This window comes from Galleria mellonella, unplaced genomic scaffold (genome assembly GCF_026898425.1).
Source record: "Galleria mellonella isolate WM207_F2 unplaced genomic scaffold, CSIRO_AGI_GalMel_v1 utg55, whole genome shotgun sequence".
NCBI lineage: Eukaryota > Metazoa > Arthropoda > Insecta > Lepidoptera > Pyralidae > Galleria > Galleria mellonella.
The window spans coordinates 4,207,929-4,223,592 of NW_026442115.1; the positions used below are offsets into that span (position 1 = coordinate 4,207,929).

Sequence of the window (15,664 nt, forward strand, 5' to 3'; positions counted from 1 at the left end):
ATATTCCACTGAATATCAAAATTTGTGATCAAATTTGAATTCGTAGAAAGTGGACCACAAGTACTATGCTCAAATATTTAAATTTTCACAGATTTTTTTCTTTTTTTTCGTTATCATGGTTGATTGAACAAGGTTAGATTTTTAATTGACTTAAAAAAAAGGTCGTTCTCAATTTGATTGTATTTTTTTATGTTTGTTACCTCATAACTCTGACAGTTGTAAACTGATTTGGATTTTTTTTTCTGAAAGGATATACTTACAGATTGGTTCTATATAAACTTTATCAAAGTCGGTTCAGTAGTTTAGTTTTTGAATCAAAATAACTAGTTTTGCCACAATTTTTGCCAGCTTTTTTTGGTACATAATTATAAAATGGATAGATGAAGTCAATCGATGCAGGAAAAGTCAATTATATCTAATACTATAATAGAATTATTTAGTAAAAATATTACTCAACTTTCTTAAGTATAATATGAATGAGATAAATTTGCACCTTAATTATCGATGGCACGAGTTCTCTAACGTAATTATTGGTTCGATTTAGAAGCATGAAATATGAACTCATAATTGGCACTCGACCGATATTCATTATATTCCAATTACACTGCAGAATTTTAATAGCTTTGCTCTTTTATAATTCAATTTGAATGGTCATCTTTACTGTCATTTAGCAAATGATTGTTTTATTTCTAAGTTAATCATAATATTATAAGAGAACATATTTATAGACTAAAAAAAATCTACTTACAGAACTAAAATGTAATTCTGTTATAGATATTTGGTTATAAAATTTCACTCTGTACGTTATATTTTGACTTCATAAATTATATATAGAAAAACTTGGTACTTATTTCAACACAATATTGTAGCAGACCCTCCTCACTGTTGTTATAAAAATGAATTATTTATACCCATATGCTTGATATTAAATTACCATAAGCTCAGTACGAGGTACATTGGACTATATGAACGGTAAGAGGCCTGGTACCACGCGGAATGGCATGCTGAAAAGGTCAGAGGTAATTGGCGTAGCGCGCTACGAACCTTTTGTTCTACGGGCCGTAGCGATGCGACCCTGTATCATCCACAGGACTTTACAGAAGGTCTCATCGAATCTACTTGTTGGTCTGAAAGAACCTTATGTCTACTTTTATTTCTATATATTAGAGAAAATGGGTTGTTTTAGCGGTTATGTAACATCTGTCGTAGCAGGCACGTAGGTAGTAGTGCTACGTTCCTGTTGTTACGTGTCTATGACTGTAACTGTTATACATTTGTTTGTTTAGTACTTAGGGTTTCTCTCATATTCTGAGGCTACCTATTATGACGTTATTTTCATTGTTTTCTTTATGGGATGTATATACAGATTTTTTTTATTCTCATAATGCGATCCCAAAGAACAATTTATTATTAAATTATCAAGATTTAAAGCTATTTATTATACATAATATATAACTAAGATTTTGCTTTTCGCTTTGTTGTTGCAATAAAAATAATTTATTGAGCATAACTATGTGTAGAGTATTGTTTTATCTCACAAACTATGAGGACATGTTAGAGTAGAGATAATAGAAACGCTCATCTTTTATTAATGAATATATTTACTTTCAACTCAAAATTACGTCGACGTACATAATTATATTTACAAAAAATCTTTTTTTTTATTGAAAGTACAAATCGTCTTAGAAAGCTGAAGTGGTAATGGGCTGGTCATATAGCTCGAAGAACCGACAACCGATAGGGAAGAAAGGTTCTTGAATGGCGACCACGTACGGGTAAAAGCAGGACGCATGTAGGACGACCCCCCACTAGACGGAGTGACAACCTGAAATGCGTTGCAGGGAGTCAACATGGATGCAGGTGGCTCAGGACCATCTAGGACCATCTAGGACCGTTTAAGGGGGAGGCTTATGTCCAGCAGTGGAATGGCTGAAATGATGATGATGATGACAAATCGCCTAATACGCATTTAATATTAATATAAAAATCTTACGTAATTGTGTGATTTTTAAATGGGTATTGATTTTTTATATACTTTATAAACTGTCATCTATTAATACTTATCAGTAAATATAACACTGAAATTTATGTTTTAGATGGGGTAAATAACGCACCATATTAAGTTCTAGCTTATTTCCTGGAGTAGTTCTGAAATCATTGTATTGACGGAGTCATATTCTATACAATGATAAAGTTTGCGAGAGATCCGATACCAACTTATCTACCGTCGTCAGTCGACAGTTCGCAACTTTAGATCAATACGCAGTTTGTCTCCACCCTGAGACTAAACGGTTATATCTACTTTACTCAAACATATATGTATATAAAGTTTATGCAGTAATATAACACCTAATATTATTATGTAAATATTTTATTTGCAGAACGATCAGATAAATAAACTATAAGCAATTATTTATAGGAGCATTCCACCTAACGGCTAGACAGAGTGGCGCCGCTGGTAATAAGCTACCTTGTTAGAGAATGGGATTGTTTTGTGATGGGCCAAATTACCATGAGGAGCGGTAAGGGTCTTCGTTTAGTTCGTATAATTTTATTTTTAGAACAACAATTGAACAAGAGTATTTTCATTGGAGTTGTTCGAAATGGTAATATTATTTTATTATTACAAATTTATAACCACACATTAATTAGAAATAACAGTAGCTTCTTTGTTAAGTACCTACTAATTACAATGTTTTTTTAAATAATTCAGGCTAATGTGCTAACTCCAAGTGATTAATAATAAACGTATTACGGTATTGGTTACGACTCTCTTCAAAATGTACAAAATTAAACTATGAAATTTACTGATTTATCTACATTGGAATTTTATGAATATTTATTATGTTTATAATCGACTTATAATGATTTCAACTATTAACTCAACAATTTTTTTGGGAAGGAATAATAAAAAATATTTCAGTAACTTTTCGTGTCTGGTCTATTGAATACGAGTATGTATAGAATTGATTGCAGGTACACCTATAGTAATTTCTGTAACAATACGAAAATACAATTTGTACCAAGACAAGAATTAATTGTTACTTCGTGGTAGAGACCGCCAAGTAACTCTTATATTCATAACATATAAGGTATTAGAAATTGTAAGGTTCCTTTGATTAAAATAGGATTCTTGAAAGAACATTATATTTATTACAACAAAGACTGTACACGAACGATTTCAAAACAGATATATTAAATAATATATACCGACTTTAATTATGGCTAAATCGGTTATTTTGATTTAAAAACAACATAGCTAAATTGATTTTAATTAAATTTCTATGGAATCAATCTGAAAGTATAGGATATACTTTTAGATTGATTCCATAGAAATTTATTTTTTCAGATAAAAAAAAATCCAAATTGTTTCATAATTACGGTTGACGGGGTTCTGAGGTAACAAACATAAAAAAATTCAATTGAATTAAAAACTTGCTCCTTTCTTAAAGTCGATCTATAAAAAAAGGTTGCTTTATCAACTGATAAAGCAATAAAACATGACGAGACTCGGTAGTTATTTGGGCTCCAATTTTGCTATTAAACGTGCTACAATGGAGTGTTAGTGAAGTGTTGATAGAGTTGTCATCTGAAATCTTAGGTTGTCATACATATGAAATGGATGTGACAATCACAGACTACATTACTACACATTATTTATTAAAACAATTAACCAAGACAATCAGCTACAAAAAGTAGACTTACTGTAATCTATTTGTTATGATAATAAATAATATAATAATTAAGTTAATTATTTTATATGTGCACTAACTGTTTTCAGCGTGAATCAGTCCATCTTATCCTATGTGCCGAGTTAAGATATAAATTATCCGTGTACCAAATTTTATTATAATAATTTTAGTAATTTTTGCGTGAAGAACTAACAAATATCTATCCATCTTCACTAACTTTCGCATTTATGGTAGTTATATGATTCAATTAGAGGATTAGTCCTGTTTGAGGCATTTCTAAATTAGCAGAATTTTGGATCCGTCCCTACATAAAGTATGTCCTACGTGTGTCTTTCTGTTTGTAATATTAAATAGGTAGTTGCACTGGACGTCAGCGGGCATTCATGCATATTGTATTGTACAAGACGACAACATATTTGTTTCGTAACGCAAGTGCAATGAATGTCGACTCTATTATTAGATTAGGGTCGATCCGCTGAAGGCTTGATAAGCTCGGGTCACAGGGCGCGCCACGCGATCCAGTAATCGATTGCCGCCCCACCTACCGACTACTCTCGTCTCTTTTGATGCTCTCTGAACAAATATTAACTCATTCCTCTTCATCTTGTTTATTTCGGCGGCTTATTTATCTTACTAATATTATTAATGTAAAAGTTTATGAAGATGTTTGTCTGTTGACGGCCTTGGTAGTGTAGCGGTTTACACACCGATTCGCCTTCCGTTGGTTGCTGGTTTGATCCTCGTAGAATGTAAACATCTGTATTCGTAAATATGTCTATCAGTTATCTACTTCTAACAATAAAAGATCTACTTCATTTGGGGCTACCTATTAAAGCTTAGGTATCATAGTTTCTGAAATTTATCGGAACTACGTAACAAATGTTATACTTTTTTGTTAAAACACAAACGTACGTTTTGAGTCCTTCACAGGACATATTTCTAGAAACCATTTTCAGTCTATTCGTGAAACTTATGTATCGATCCGATATTGCTACGTGACATGAATTATTAATGGCTAATAGTATCAAAATTTCAACATCAAAGTGGTGTGTTTTATCGATATAGGAGAAGTATGTCGTGTAGATACTTTTGTATTGATAAAACATGAGGAGCAGGGCTCAAAAGAGGGTTTGTTACTTAAACGATTCTCAGGAGAAGTAAGATCCCGATTCATCAGCATATTTTGTGACTGTATGACGCGATTACGTCGACAATTATGTACTGATTATGACAATAAATAATGTTTTTATTCGTGTTTGTACAAACATTCTTTGGCAATGAATACATTTTTACCACCAAATACATTTGTATTTTATTTTTTGTTGGTTTCATATTAATTTTGTGACGATTATTATATTCAAGGTACAAAATTAGTTGGTATATTATTATAACAGAGGTTCAAGAGGTCAATAGTTCAAGGACGTTATTATTAGACTGGATGAATTTTCTCCCGGGAAATAGAATATGTTAGAGACAGGGTCGCTAATTGATTTATTTTTAGCTTATAACAGAAATAGGGTTTGCTTTTAAATTGTGCGATGGTAGAATAATTATGGGATACTGACTGCTGAGGATATACCTACAGACAAAAAGACATCAAAATCACATTATAATTTTTATTGGGTCTCTGAATTCGTAATACCTATTCATGTTTAAATAACTTCAATAATATTATTATTAGTTTTGTGTTATGAAGGATATGTTAAGCTGTCGTCATGTAAACTGTGATAAAGGCTTTGTGTTCAACGAAGGCGGCCTAGGAATACTTGACACTAGAGGGCACCACCCTTACATGATTAATCGTAGTCGTATAAAGTTCTACTTAATTATGCCTAATATATTTCTGTACTCTTTTTAGTATTTAATTGTATATTTGATTTTCAGGTTATAAAGGAGAGTACGAGTACTTGTGAGCCGATGAGGCGGCGGCGCTTGGCGCCATGAGCTAGCGAGCATGGGTGGCGAGGGGGCGGGCCGCGGCGCCGCGCGCTGGCACGTGGGCGACTCGCCCCCGCGCGCGCCCATGGGCTTCGCGGCGCCCGCGCAGGATGCGCTGCTCGACCGCGGGCTCGCGCCTGCGCCCGCGCCCGCGCCTGCGCTCGCTGGCAATGCCGCGTTGCAGCGGACGCACTCCAGGTACTTTTTTAGTGGATGAAGTTTGAATGGTGCGCTCGCCTATGCTAACGATTTACCACGATGGAGCACCAGTAGAGAATGAAACGATGATGATAAAGTCAGGTCAGTTTGCCCATCACGGTGAATTCATTAAGAATTTACTGAAGTTTTCAGAGGAACCGCGTGCAATAAGGAAAGGCGGGTTCTGCGCATTAGCAAAGGCGGGTGCTCCATTCCAACTAAACAAAAATACTCTCTGGTTTGAAATAATATCATTTTCCATCGATTTAAAAAAATACAGCTAAAATTGTAATATTTTAATTTGTACGTTAAGCGATGTTTTCGTTAATTTTGCAACAAATTTAATGAAATTTTTTAATGAAATCGATTTATGTCCAACACGGGTTTCATCTTGATATTGCCGTGGCTGAAGTAGATTTTTGGAATACTACGTAGATGTATTTCGCTTCCTCACCCGCGTAAATCAGTGTATAATGTGTACCACAACATATTATAAACAGAAGGTAAAACGTGTTGACCAACACACAACCATGCGTACATCCACATAAACTTTTGCATTTATAATAGTGTTAGGATTAATAGGATTAAATAAGTTCACATGGTTATAGGTCGATGTCGTCGTTACCGCCGGAGCCGTTTATGATGCTCCGCGCGAAAGCGCTGAGCAAGCGTGTGATCATCAATGTGGGCGGGGTGCGGCACGAGGTGCTGTGGCGCACGCTGGAGCGGTTGCCGCACACGCGCCTCGGCCGTCTGCGCGACTGCAACACGCACGAAGCCATCACCGAACTCTGCGATGACTACTCGCTGCAGGACAATGAGTACTTCTTCGATAGGTTAGAAGATTTTTTGATGATTGATGATGATTCCTTATTTCGGGTTGGTTAGAAGAGTTCTGTATCAGAGACAAGGCTTTCTTTGTTCACAATATTTATAACTGCCTTATGTTTGTAATTTACAATTGCATTAAAGAATATTTATTTATTTACATATTTTTATACTTTGTTGATAGGATGAATATGGTTATGTAAGTTATCCGTGCTATCGATTTATATCGGCGGAGTACCAATCAGTGCTAATATATGATAATAAAGTTAGATCAATCGAATCCTCGCGAATACTCCAGGAATGAAATCACACAGGGGGAATGGCGAGGACGTCCATAATTACTTTTTACTTATTAATATTGGTTCATAATTAGCAAAGATAAAAGATACCGCGTAATGTAGGTATACATAAAAATGCAGATGAAATTAGGACTTTCTTCTTTTTTAAGTAATTTTGTTCTGCATCCCCAAGTGGATCACCATATGGAACTTTTATGTAATGTACACATGTCAGCGAGCTTGCATTGCCTACTCATATTAAATACAATAGACGTAGATCGATTGACGGGCAACCGCTAATACTCTGACACAGCGTACATACGAGTACATGGGTATAAAGTTTGATTGTAATCCTTAATCTTCGATTTATTTATTCGATAGATTTCGAAAAGGAGAAGCTTGTTAGTTTGACCTTGATTTTTTTTGTAAGTAGTTATGCGATATTTATACTACTTCTGAACCGAATTTGTGTAATTACTGTATATAGTATAGTACTTTTGAAATAAATTTTTGCAATCAATATAATCCTGTGTTAATCTCATAGTACTGTTGTCATATTAATGTTGTTGATGGATGAAGTAAAAATAAATATATCTATTATATTTTCCAGGCACCCAAAAAGCTTCAGTTCTATTTTGAACTTCTACCGTACGGGCAAGCTGCATTTAGTGGACGAAATGTGCGTATTGGCATTCAGCGACGACTTGGAGTACTGGGGGGTGGACGAGCTGTACTTAGAGTCGTGCTGCCAGCATAAATATCATCAGCGTAAAGAGCACGTCCACGAAGAGATGCGCAAGGAAGCTGAGAGCTTACGGCAACGCGAGGAGGAAGAGTTCGGTCAAGGCACCTGTGCTCAGTACCAAAAATGGCTCTGGGATTTACTTGAGAAGCCAACCACGAGCATTGCGGCGAGGGTAACGTATCGAATGATCTTGTAATTAAAAGATTATTATAACCACTGATTCTATATTGACTTAACTAGCTGCCGAGGATGTTAATATTAATTAAGGGAAAGGTACATATAGTAGACTATACACTTATATCACACGTATGATTTATACGCTTCTTGTCTATTGTGAGCCATTGGCACGGACTGTATATTATCACGTATTGTAGGTATAAATTAGGTGCACAATTAAATATTAAGTACAATATGTAGTTAACAATATAAAGTCACGTAACTTTTTAGTAGGTAGGTACACTCAGTCATTATAATTTTCGATAAATTGTCAAGAATGTTTATACCGAAGTTTGACAATTTATTTCTGTATTATATTTGTCAATTTTCAAAACAATTTTCAATATTTCTGAATGCTTATGTATGAAGTGATTTGATAGTCAACTAAACTCGTTCTACTATTAAAAAATTCAATTTAAAATTTTCCTAACTCTTTTTTTATAATGAAATTCCAAAATTTCGGTGGTATATTGACAATAATCTTCTTTTATAACTTTGTTTTATTTTAGTTCACTATCAGAATAATTTTTAATAATTATCTAGAAATAAAAAAAATGTTTAATTGATATTGAAAATTGACACATTGTTCATTTGTTGTCAGACCTTGGTAAAAAATGCACTTAGAGAGCGCTTTCCGTAAGACTGGTAATATAATATGGATTAGATACTTGTTAGGTACATTAGACTCAAAATTATTTTATTACGTTTATAATGAACCTTTTTAACTGATTGAGCATTTTAAAACTACTCGTATATTAATGTGCAAAAATGTAATCAAGTAAAAAGCTATTTTTTATAATCGTTAAAAAATTTTGATTTGTAGTAATAATATGTAGAATCTAAAATGTACGAGTATATTCTTAATATTGGAGGCACATTTATGTCCTCCTTTTTAATTTTGTTTTTAATATTTATGTAACTTAAAAGGTTATATTGTCTACTAGTCTTATGAGAAGAGACCTTTTAATATTTTGCACAGCCCTTTTAAATTATTGTAGTGGTTAAATCTATTTATTTATCGTATTATATACACTCGTCCCATCGTTAATTTTATTTGAGAGGTACAGGAATACTTTCATAAATTATTTCTTACACACTAGCTTTAACTATATTCAGAAACATACATACCAATATCAGCGATTTGTTTTTGAATAATAAAATTAATAACAATAATTCGTTTTAGGCCATGTTGGGTTTCTAAGTGATTTGGATTAAGTTCTTAAATAATTGCGTAACTACTTGTATCATTTTAATATATACTCGTATGTAAGAGTTTGAATATAAATTGAAAATATTATTTTCATAAATTGTGGAAAATCCTTTAGATACCCGATCTTAATATATGGCGATACAGAGAATTTATTTCGGATACCGTTTAGTACACTAATATGTGTTGTGTTTGTGGTGCATGAATAACATCTATCGCTGTCTCTTCCGTGATGTCGGTGTCTACTTGTTGGTTTCCTTTGTTGTGTTGCATTATGGAATGTGGTGTTGTGTTCCGATGTTGTATCGTGACCATGACATGTGATCGCTTTTGTCGAAGTCAAACACTGCGCTAGATCTTTTTGTTGAATAACTTTCAGCTCACTACGTATATAATGTTTCGACAATTTATTATTTTTTCGACAACAGCGGTGCAGCTAAAGCGCATATAAGTAAGTATGAAATTAATATGGTTATTAAGTTTTATACATATTTATTGAGGCGATCTAGGATGGCCATTGTGGGTGATTCATAATTGGCCATTTAATAAATATATCTTATTGACAAATTTCTACGAGAATCCGAGAATGAAATGAACCTGTTCAATTGCGTTAAAATGCAGAATTATTAGACAAAATTGCGACATTTTTATAGGCGCTCGTAGAAAATTTACAAAGAAATGAATTGTAAATATGCATCATTTCAAGATCCTATTATGAATTACCAAAGGGCGCATTTTACACAATATTGTGCGTGGTTTTTAATACTTATTAGTAATTTTATATACTCATAAATAGCACTATAATATTTTAATGTATTAATAAGTAGAGTTCTTTTGATGTAATAAGTACATCCGTACCTAGAAGATTCATAGTTGTTGGATTGAGTTCTATATAATTATTTAATTTTATTACTTTAAAGTTTATTAATTGAGAAAATTGATCTAAGAAAAAAAGGAAAAATTATATTTAATACTAATAAAATAATCTCGAATGTGAAAATAACTATACAATTAACAGGTATTGTTTTTGATATAAACTAAACTATTTATACTTTTAATATTTAGAGAAAGTAGCATTAATTACTGCTTTATTGTATGTATTAGGTACAGGTATGCAAGGGTTTTATAAGGATATACCTACATATAAAAAATTACCTATAATATTGAGCTTACTTCTTTATCCAGTGTAAATATTTTTTTGTATAGTAATTATATTTTTGTCATTTTTATTATTCTCTCGATCCTATAAAAGTGTTGTATTGGATTTTATTTATGTAAAATTTTGGCTGTCCCCTGTACATAACTTTTCTTGACTTAGGTTAATTTTTATAAATGTTCACAGCCGCGTCGATCTTTCTCCAAATGGAGAAAACTATAAAGACGAAGCTTAATTGTTGTCGCAAAGTTGCAAATATGGGATGGGCTTACGCGATGTGACCAGCCGCCGCCGGCGACGCTCCGCGGCCCGCGTGTGGGGTGGCACGGGACGGCGCGCGCGCCCTGCGGACGGCAGTGCGCAGTGCGCGGCGCCGCTCCCGCGCCGCCTCCCACCACGGCTGAGCGTCGCTCCGCCGGCGTCCCCACCCTTCTTTCCGTCGCTCCGGGTTCCGTTCCGCGTCCGCTCCTCGCACCCGCTCCGCTCAGCTCCGTCAGCCACCTTGTCCTCTCTTACTACCCACCAGCGCTTCCGCTTCGTGGTACTGATATCCGACTAACCGAGCGACGCGCGCGATGGACGGACGCGCGTGTACGTTCTAATTTTCCCTACTCTTTGAGTCCGCCGTCTGTAGGCCGTACGCTCGTCCGTTCATCCAGCTGTAATTTTCATTTAAATAACTTAACTCGACACCTCGACCACACAACACTACTTACATAGATCACACATAATAGATGTTATTTTTACACCAAAATTAAAGCAATATTTTTAAGACATATTATACTTAACATAAGATGTTATTGGCTTTTATCATAAATTTGTAAATACATTGTTTACTTACATTATATACTACTACTACTACGAAGATAATCGTAGCATACTTACCATTGTACAAATGTAGGATAAATAGCTCTGTATAGACACTCACATAACAATATAACACATTACGTACCTATTTGGTATTGTCGTGAGTACTAAGTCGCAATGTGTGGCAGCGCTTTGGCGAGGAGCGCCGTCGCTCGAATCGCAACCGCTCACTCGGTGCGTGCTTGCAGGTGATCGCGGTGATTTCGATCCTCTTCATCGTGCTGTCCACGATAGGGCTCACTCTCAACACGATACCTCAAATGCAAGTATACGACGAGAAGGGCGCGCCCATGGACAACCCGCAGCTGGCCATGGTTGAGGCTGTGTGCATCACTTGGTTTACGCTCGAGTATGTGCTGCGATTCAGTGCCTCGCCGGATAAGTGGAAGTTCTTCAAGGGTGGACTCAACGTTATTGACTTATTGGCTATTTTGCCCTATTTCGTATCTCTCTTTTTACTCGAAACAAATAAGAACGCGACAGATCAGTTTCAAGATGTACGTCGAGTCGTACAAATTTTCCGTATAATGCGAATTCTGCGTATTCTCAAACTCGCCCGACATTCTACTGGGTTGCAGTCTCTCGGGTTCACGCTCAGAAACTCTTATAAAGAGCTCGGGCTGCTTATGTTGTTCCTCGCGATGGGAGTGCTCATATTTTCCTCATTGGCATACTTCGCCGAGAAGGAAGAACCAGGGACTAAATTCATTTCCATTCCGGAAACGTTTTGGTGGGCCGGCATCACCATGACCACAGTCGGATACGGTGACATTTACCCCACGACCCCGTTGGGCAAGGTCATCGGCTCAGTTTGCTGCATTTGCGGAGTACTGGTCATTGCCTTGCCTATCCCCATCGTCGTCAACAATTTTACCGAGTTTTACAAGAATCAAATGCGGAGGGAGAAGGCGCTGAAGCGGCGAGAGGCGCTTGAACGTGCCAAGCGCGAGGGCTCCATCGTTTCCTTCCATCATATTAACTTACGTGACGCGTTCGCCAAGAGTATGGACCTCATTGATGTCATCGTTGACACAGGTCAGTATCCTGTAGATTGTTTGCTTGCGCCGCTTGTCCAGTCCATGTCATGTGCCCTTCGCTCGCAGATGTATCTAAAAATTTCTTCACTACGCACGCATGCCCTTCGTGTTCATTTGTGCCGATTGTATTGAATGTTGAATGAACGCACGTTTTAACGTATAGCTCTCCGGACTAGCAGACATCTTCGAAATCAAACAGTTCACGTTACATCGCAGCTACAGCTACCTTCACCCGTTCGTTCAAACGAGGTGCACTCAGAGTTTTTTATTCCTTGTCTTCAGGTGACAAGTGCGTCCTCATTGAGGCGAGAGACGACGCCAGATGAGCTACTTGCTACTATCGCACAGTCGTCACACTCGATCCCCTTATATTTATATCCGTAACATGGGGTCGGGCTCGTGTCGCGTGTAGCTTGCGATGTGCAACGAAGACACTATATAATCTAAGGTCGATTACATTGTCAGCGTAAGCCTAACGCTTCCTAGAACTAACATTCCTATATAATGGATGTTCTGATGTGTGTATCCGGAGGACGCTGGATTTCATAGACTGTTCGTGTGGAATGAGTGTTGTGTAGTTCACGCTGCTATTTTATGTCATTGTTAAGAAATATTGTTTAGTTTGTAAAATACAAAAATATAATATTACTATAAAAGACACTCTGGATGGGAATGTCGAACGCGTCACTTCTTAAGTTGGTGTGTGTCTCCAGGACACAACTTGTCGCAGGCGGACGCAACTAGCTTGGAGGGCGAGGCTCCTGCCACTACTGGTTGCTACAAACAGTATGAGCACGCCATCACCAATAGGGTTCCACAGGGTACTGATCCTACTCAGGTAAGAATACTTTCAAATTGTACGGGTGCGTCCATTACCAATGATGATTTCGAGGTAAAAATTAACTTAGTCTATGGATAAATTTTACATTAAGCGACAAAAAATGCGGTTAACAGATACCTATTGTAGTAGATTCAATTATCTAAAAATTATATACACTTTTATAAAATTCACAAAATTTCGAAAATATTAAAATTACTTTTAAAATTATATATCAGAATTTGGTTCGCTACCATTCAACGTTACTATTTATTTAAGTAATATTTATTGTACCTAGTTGCGCAAAAATTAGATTTTTATGAAACAGGTATGTTTTATAAAAATCAAATTTTTGTTATATCTAATGTTTCGAATTTTTTCAATTTGTATGATTAAAATGCACATTTTACTTGCCAAATAAATATACAATTTAATTGAAAACATTTTTTTTATGCTTTTATTTTTTTCACCAATGTTTGTGTTACAATTACACATAACAATTATTTTTTCATAAATTTGGACGCACCCAAAGCTCGGAAGAATTTTATTACTGTGCACTTGGCTTGCTTCTAACACAGTAGTTCACAGTTTCAGAACAGCCCTAAGAAAGAGCGACGCTATTCAAACGAGGGCCCAGACACGCCTGAGAAACGCTTGCTCATAAATCCTGATCCTACACCAGTAAGATTTTATGGATATATTATGGTTAATCTTCTGTGCATTATATATGTAATTATAACAGCTTCGTGACATTGTCGTGCATTGTCTGTATAATAAATAAAATCAAACACAAAGTTGTTATTACCATGTACAGGTGAAATTGAAATCGTTTAGTAGTATCTCTTTAAGGTAGTGTTCTATTAGTACAACTGATTTTTGATCCAAAGAAAGAAAGAGTCGAAAAACAAATGACAATTTTAAACCGCTGCGTAGGAGCAAAATTTACTATAATTTATCAATCCCAAGGTACATAGGTTGAAACATTATAACATGAAAGAAAGTCAGTTAAATTGGTAGTGCACTCTTTTAGAACGATGATTTTGATTTCACTTTGTATGCAATTTACAATACAACTTGTAGGAAATATATTTTATCATCTTAATTTTTATTCAACAGTATTATGAATATGATTCTTTTTTAAGTTTCGCAAGTAACGTCCGCTACACACGCTATGTTAAATCGCTGCGGTCGACTATATATAAATAAACAATTTTAAATGTGTATAGCAGAAAAATTAATTATTTTTCCTTAGATTATATTTTCCTTAGTCGTAATGATTTATTGTTGCAGTTAGAAATGTACAGTTTCATATAGCTTTTTATTGTGGCGTACTTTTATATATGATTAATGCATTATGCCGGTTATAATTGCGAGTACCATCCCATTGTGAGTCAGAAAAAAAGAAAATTTTGAAAGGTATCTGAATAATATACTTCCTACCTAGATAGAGACTGTTATAACTTTGTATAGCTTTTTAACAAAATTTATGGTCGTAAATTAGAGTAACCACTAATGATTTCTCTTTTTCTAGGAAAAGAAGATGGCTGACAAACAGCTTGACTTGGATCAGCTGCCTTCTGAGTTTGAATGTTGTTTTTGCACGTTTAAGGTACTAAGATACTAATGCTAGCGAAGATTTATGAAAGTTAATCAAATTAACATCTTATTCTTTTCTTATTAACATTTATAGCTATATAATATAGTAACAGAGCATAATAGAAATTATTTTATTTTTAATATTTATCTTTTTTTCCATATGATGTAGATGATATCTCTGTAAGTATTTTTATTGTTGTTTATATAGTTAGTACTTATAATTTATGATTAAAACTATGTATAGATATTACCAAGTTCTATTTTTAGAGTTTCGTATTATATTTTTTCTATTCATTGTACAATTATTTATGTTACGATTATAGGACGTAACATGTTATTATTTCTTTAGAACCTTTTATTTCTTGGTTACATTGTCGTTACAGGAAAAATCCCATGTCGAAAAGGTACAGCAAATAACATTAGTTTTTATATTTTATAGTAATACATAATAAGCCTAGTAAACATTCCATCCCATATAATTTTTAACCATGCCCATTTGGCATAACTCTTTAATATCTACTCTTTTATGACGTTATGAGCATTTTTTGTTTAGGGTTACAAGGAGTTCATAGACGCCGAGCAGCTAATGCCGATGTCTACCTCAGATCTTCGACAGCCTGTGTGCGTGGAACTAGCTTGTCTACAGAGGCACCCCGCGCCGAAAGCTCTACCTGAAGCTACCCCCAACAGTCTTGACAGCCCCGGTACGTAATTATATGCTACTTTTAAGCAAATGTAAACAATGTAGAAACATTTTGTCGTAGAAAAATGGTATTCATTATAGATATTTTTATCAACAGCAGAACTTGATTGATTGAATCCTTGAAATTTAAATTGTTGCATAATTGCAGTTCTTAGGTACTTACGATGTAAATAATATTCCGATATATAAAATATTTAAAGAAATTTTTAGCTATTTGTTGTAGCATATATTTATTCGTAGACATAAGTATGTATTTATATAGCATTATTTATATTTAAGATACCTATCATAATACTATTAGTTATATCTATAAAAAAAGCATTTTTTATTGAAGATCGTGAATTATTTATTAAACAAACCTTGCTCGTTGTTTGCATTTGTTTGTC

At 34.9% G+C, this 15,664-nt stretch overlaps 1 protein-coding gene across 4 annotated transcripts in view; it reads left to right on the forward strand.

The window, feature by feature from the left end:
• The window catches only part of LOC113521183 (potassium voltage-gated channel protein Shab), a 56,055-nt gene that overhangs the window by 38,088 nt on the left and 2,303 nt on the right, over positions 1–15,664 (forward strand). For 3 of the 4 annotated variants that reach the window (XM_031912699.2, XM_026906637.3, XM_026906638.3), the window contains exons 2-9: positions 5,577–5,828; positions 6,437–6,664; positions 7,545–7,851; positions 11,314–12,160; positions 12,876–13,000; positions 13,568–13,660; positions 14,511–14,588; positions 15,129–15,279. In XM_031912699.2, the coding sequence (XP_031768559.2) occupies positions 5,647–5,828; positions 6,437–6,664; positions 7,545–7,851; positions 11,314–12,160; positions 12,876–13,000; positions 13,568–13,660; positions 14,511–14,588; positions 15,129–15,279 (2,011 nt within the window). In that variant the 5' untranslated portion in view covers positions 5,577–5,646. The remainder of the gene's footprint in view (positions 1–5,576; positions 5,829–6,436; positions 6,665–7,544; positions 7,852–11,313; positions 12,161–12,875; positions 13,001–13,567; positions 13,661–14,510; positions 14,589–15,128; positions 15,280–15,664) is intronic. The other variant, XM_026906639.3, reaches the window with a different exon arrangement.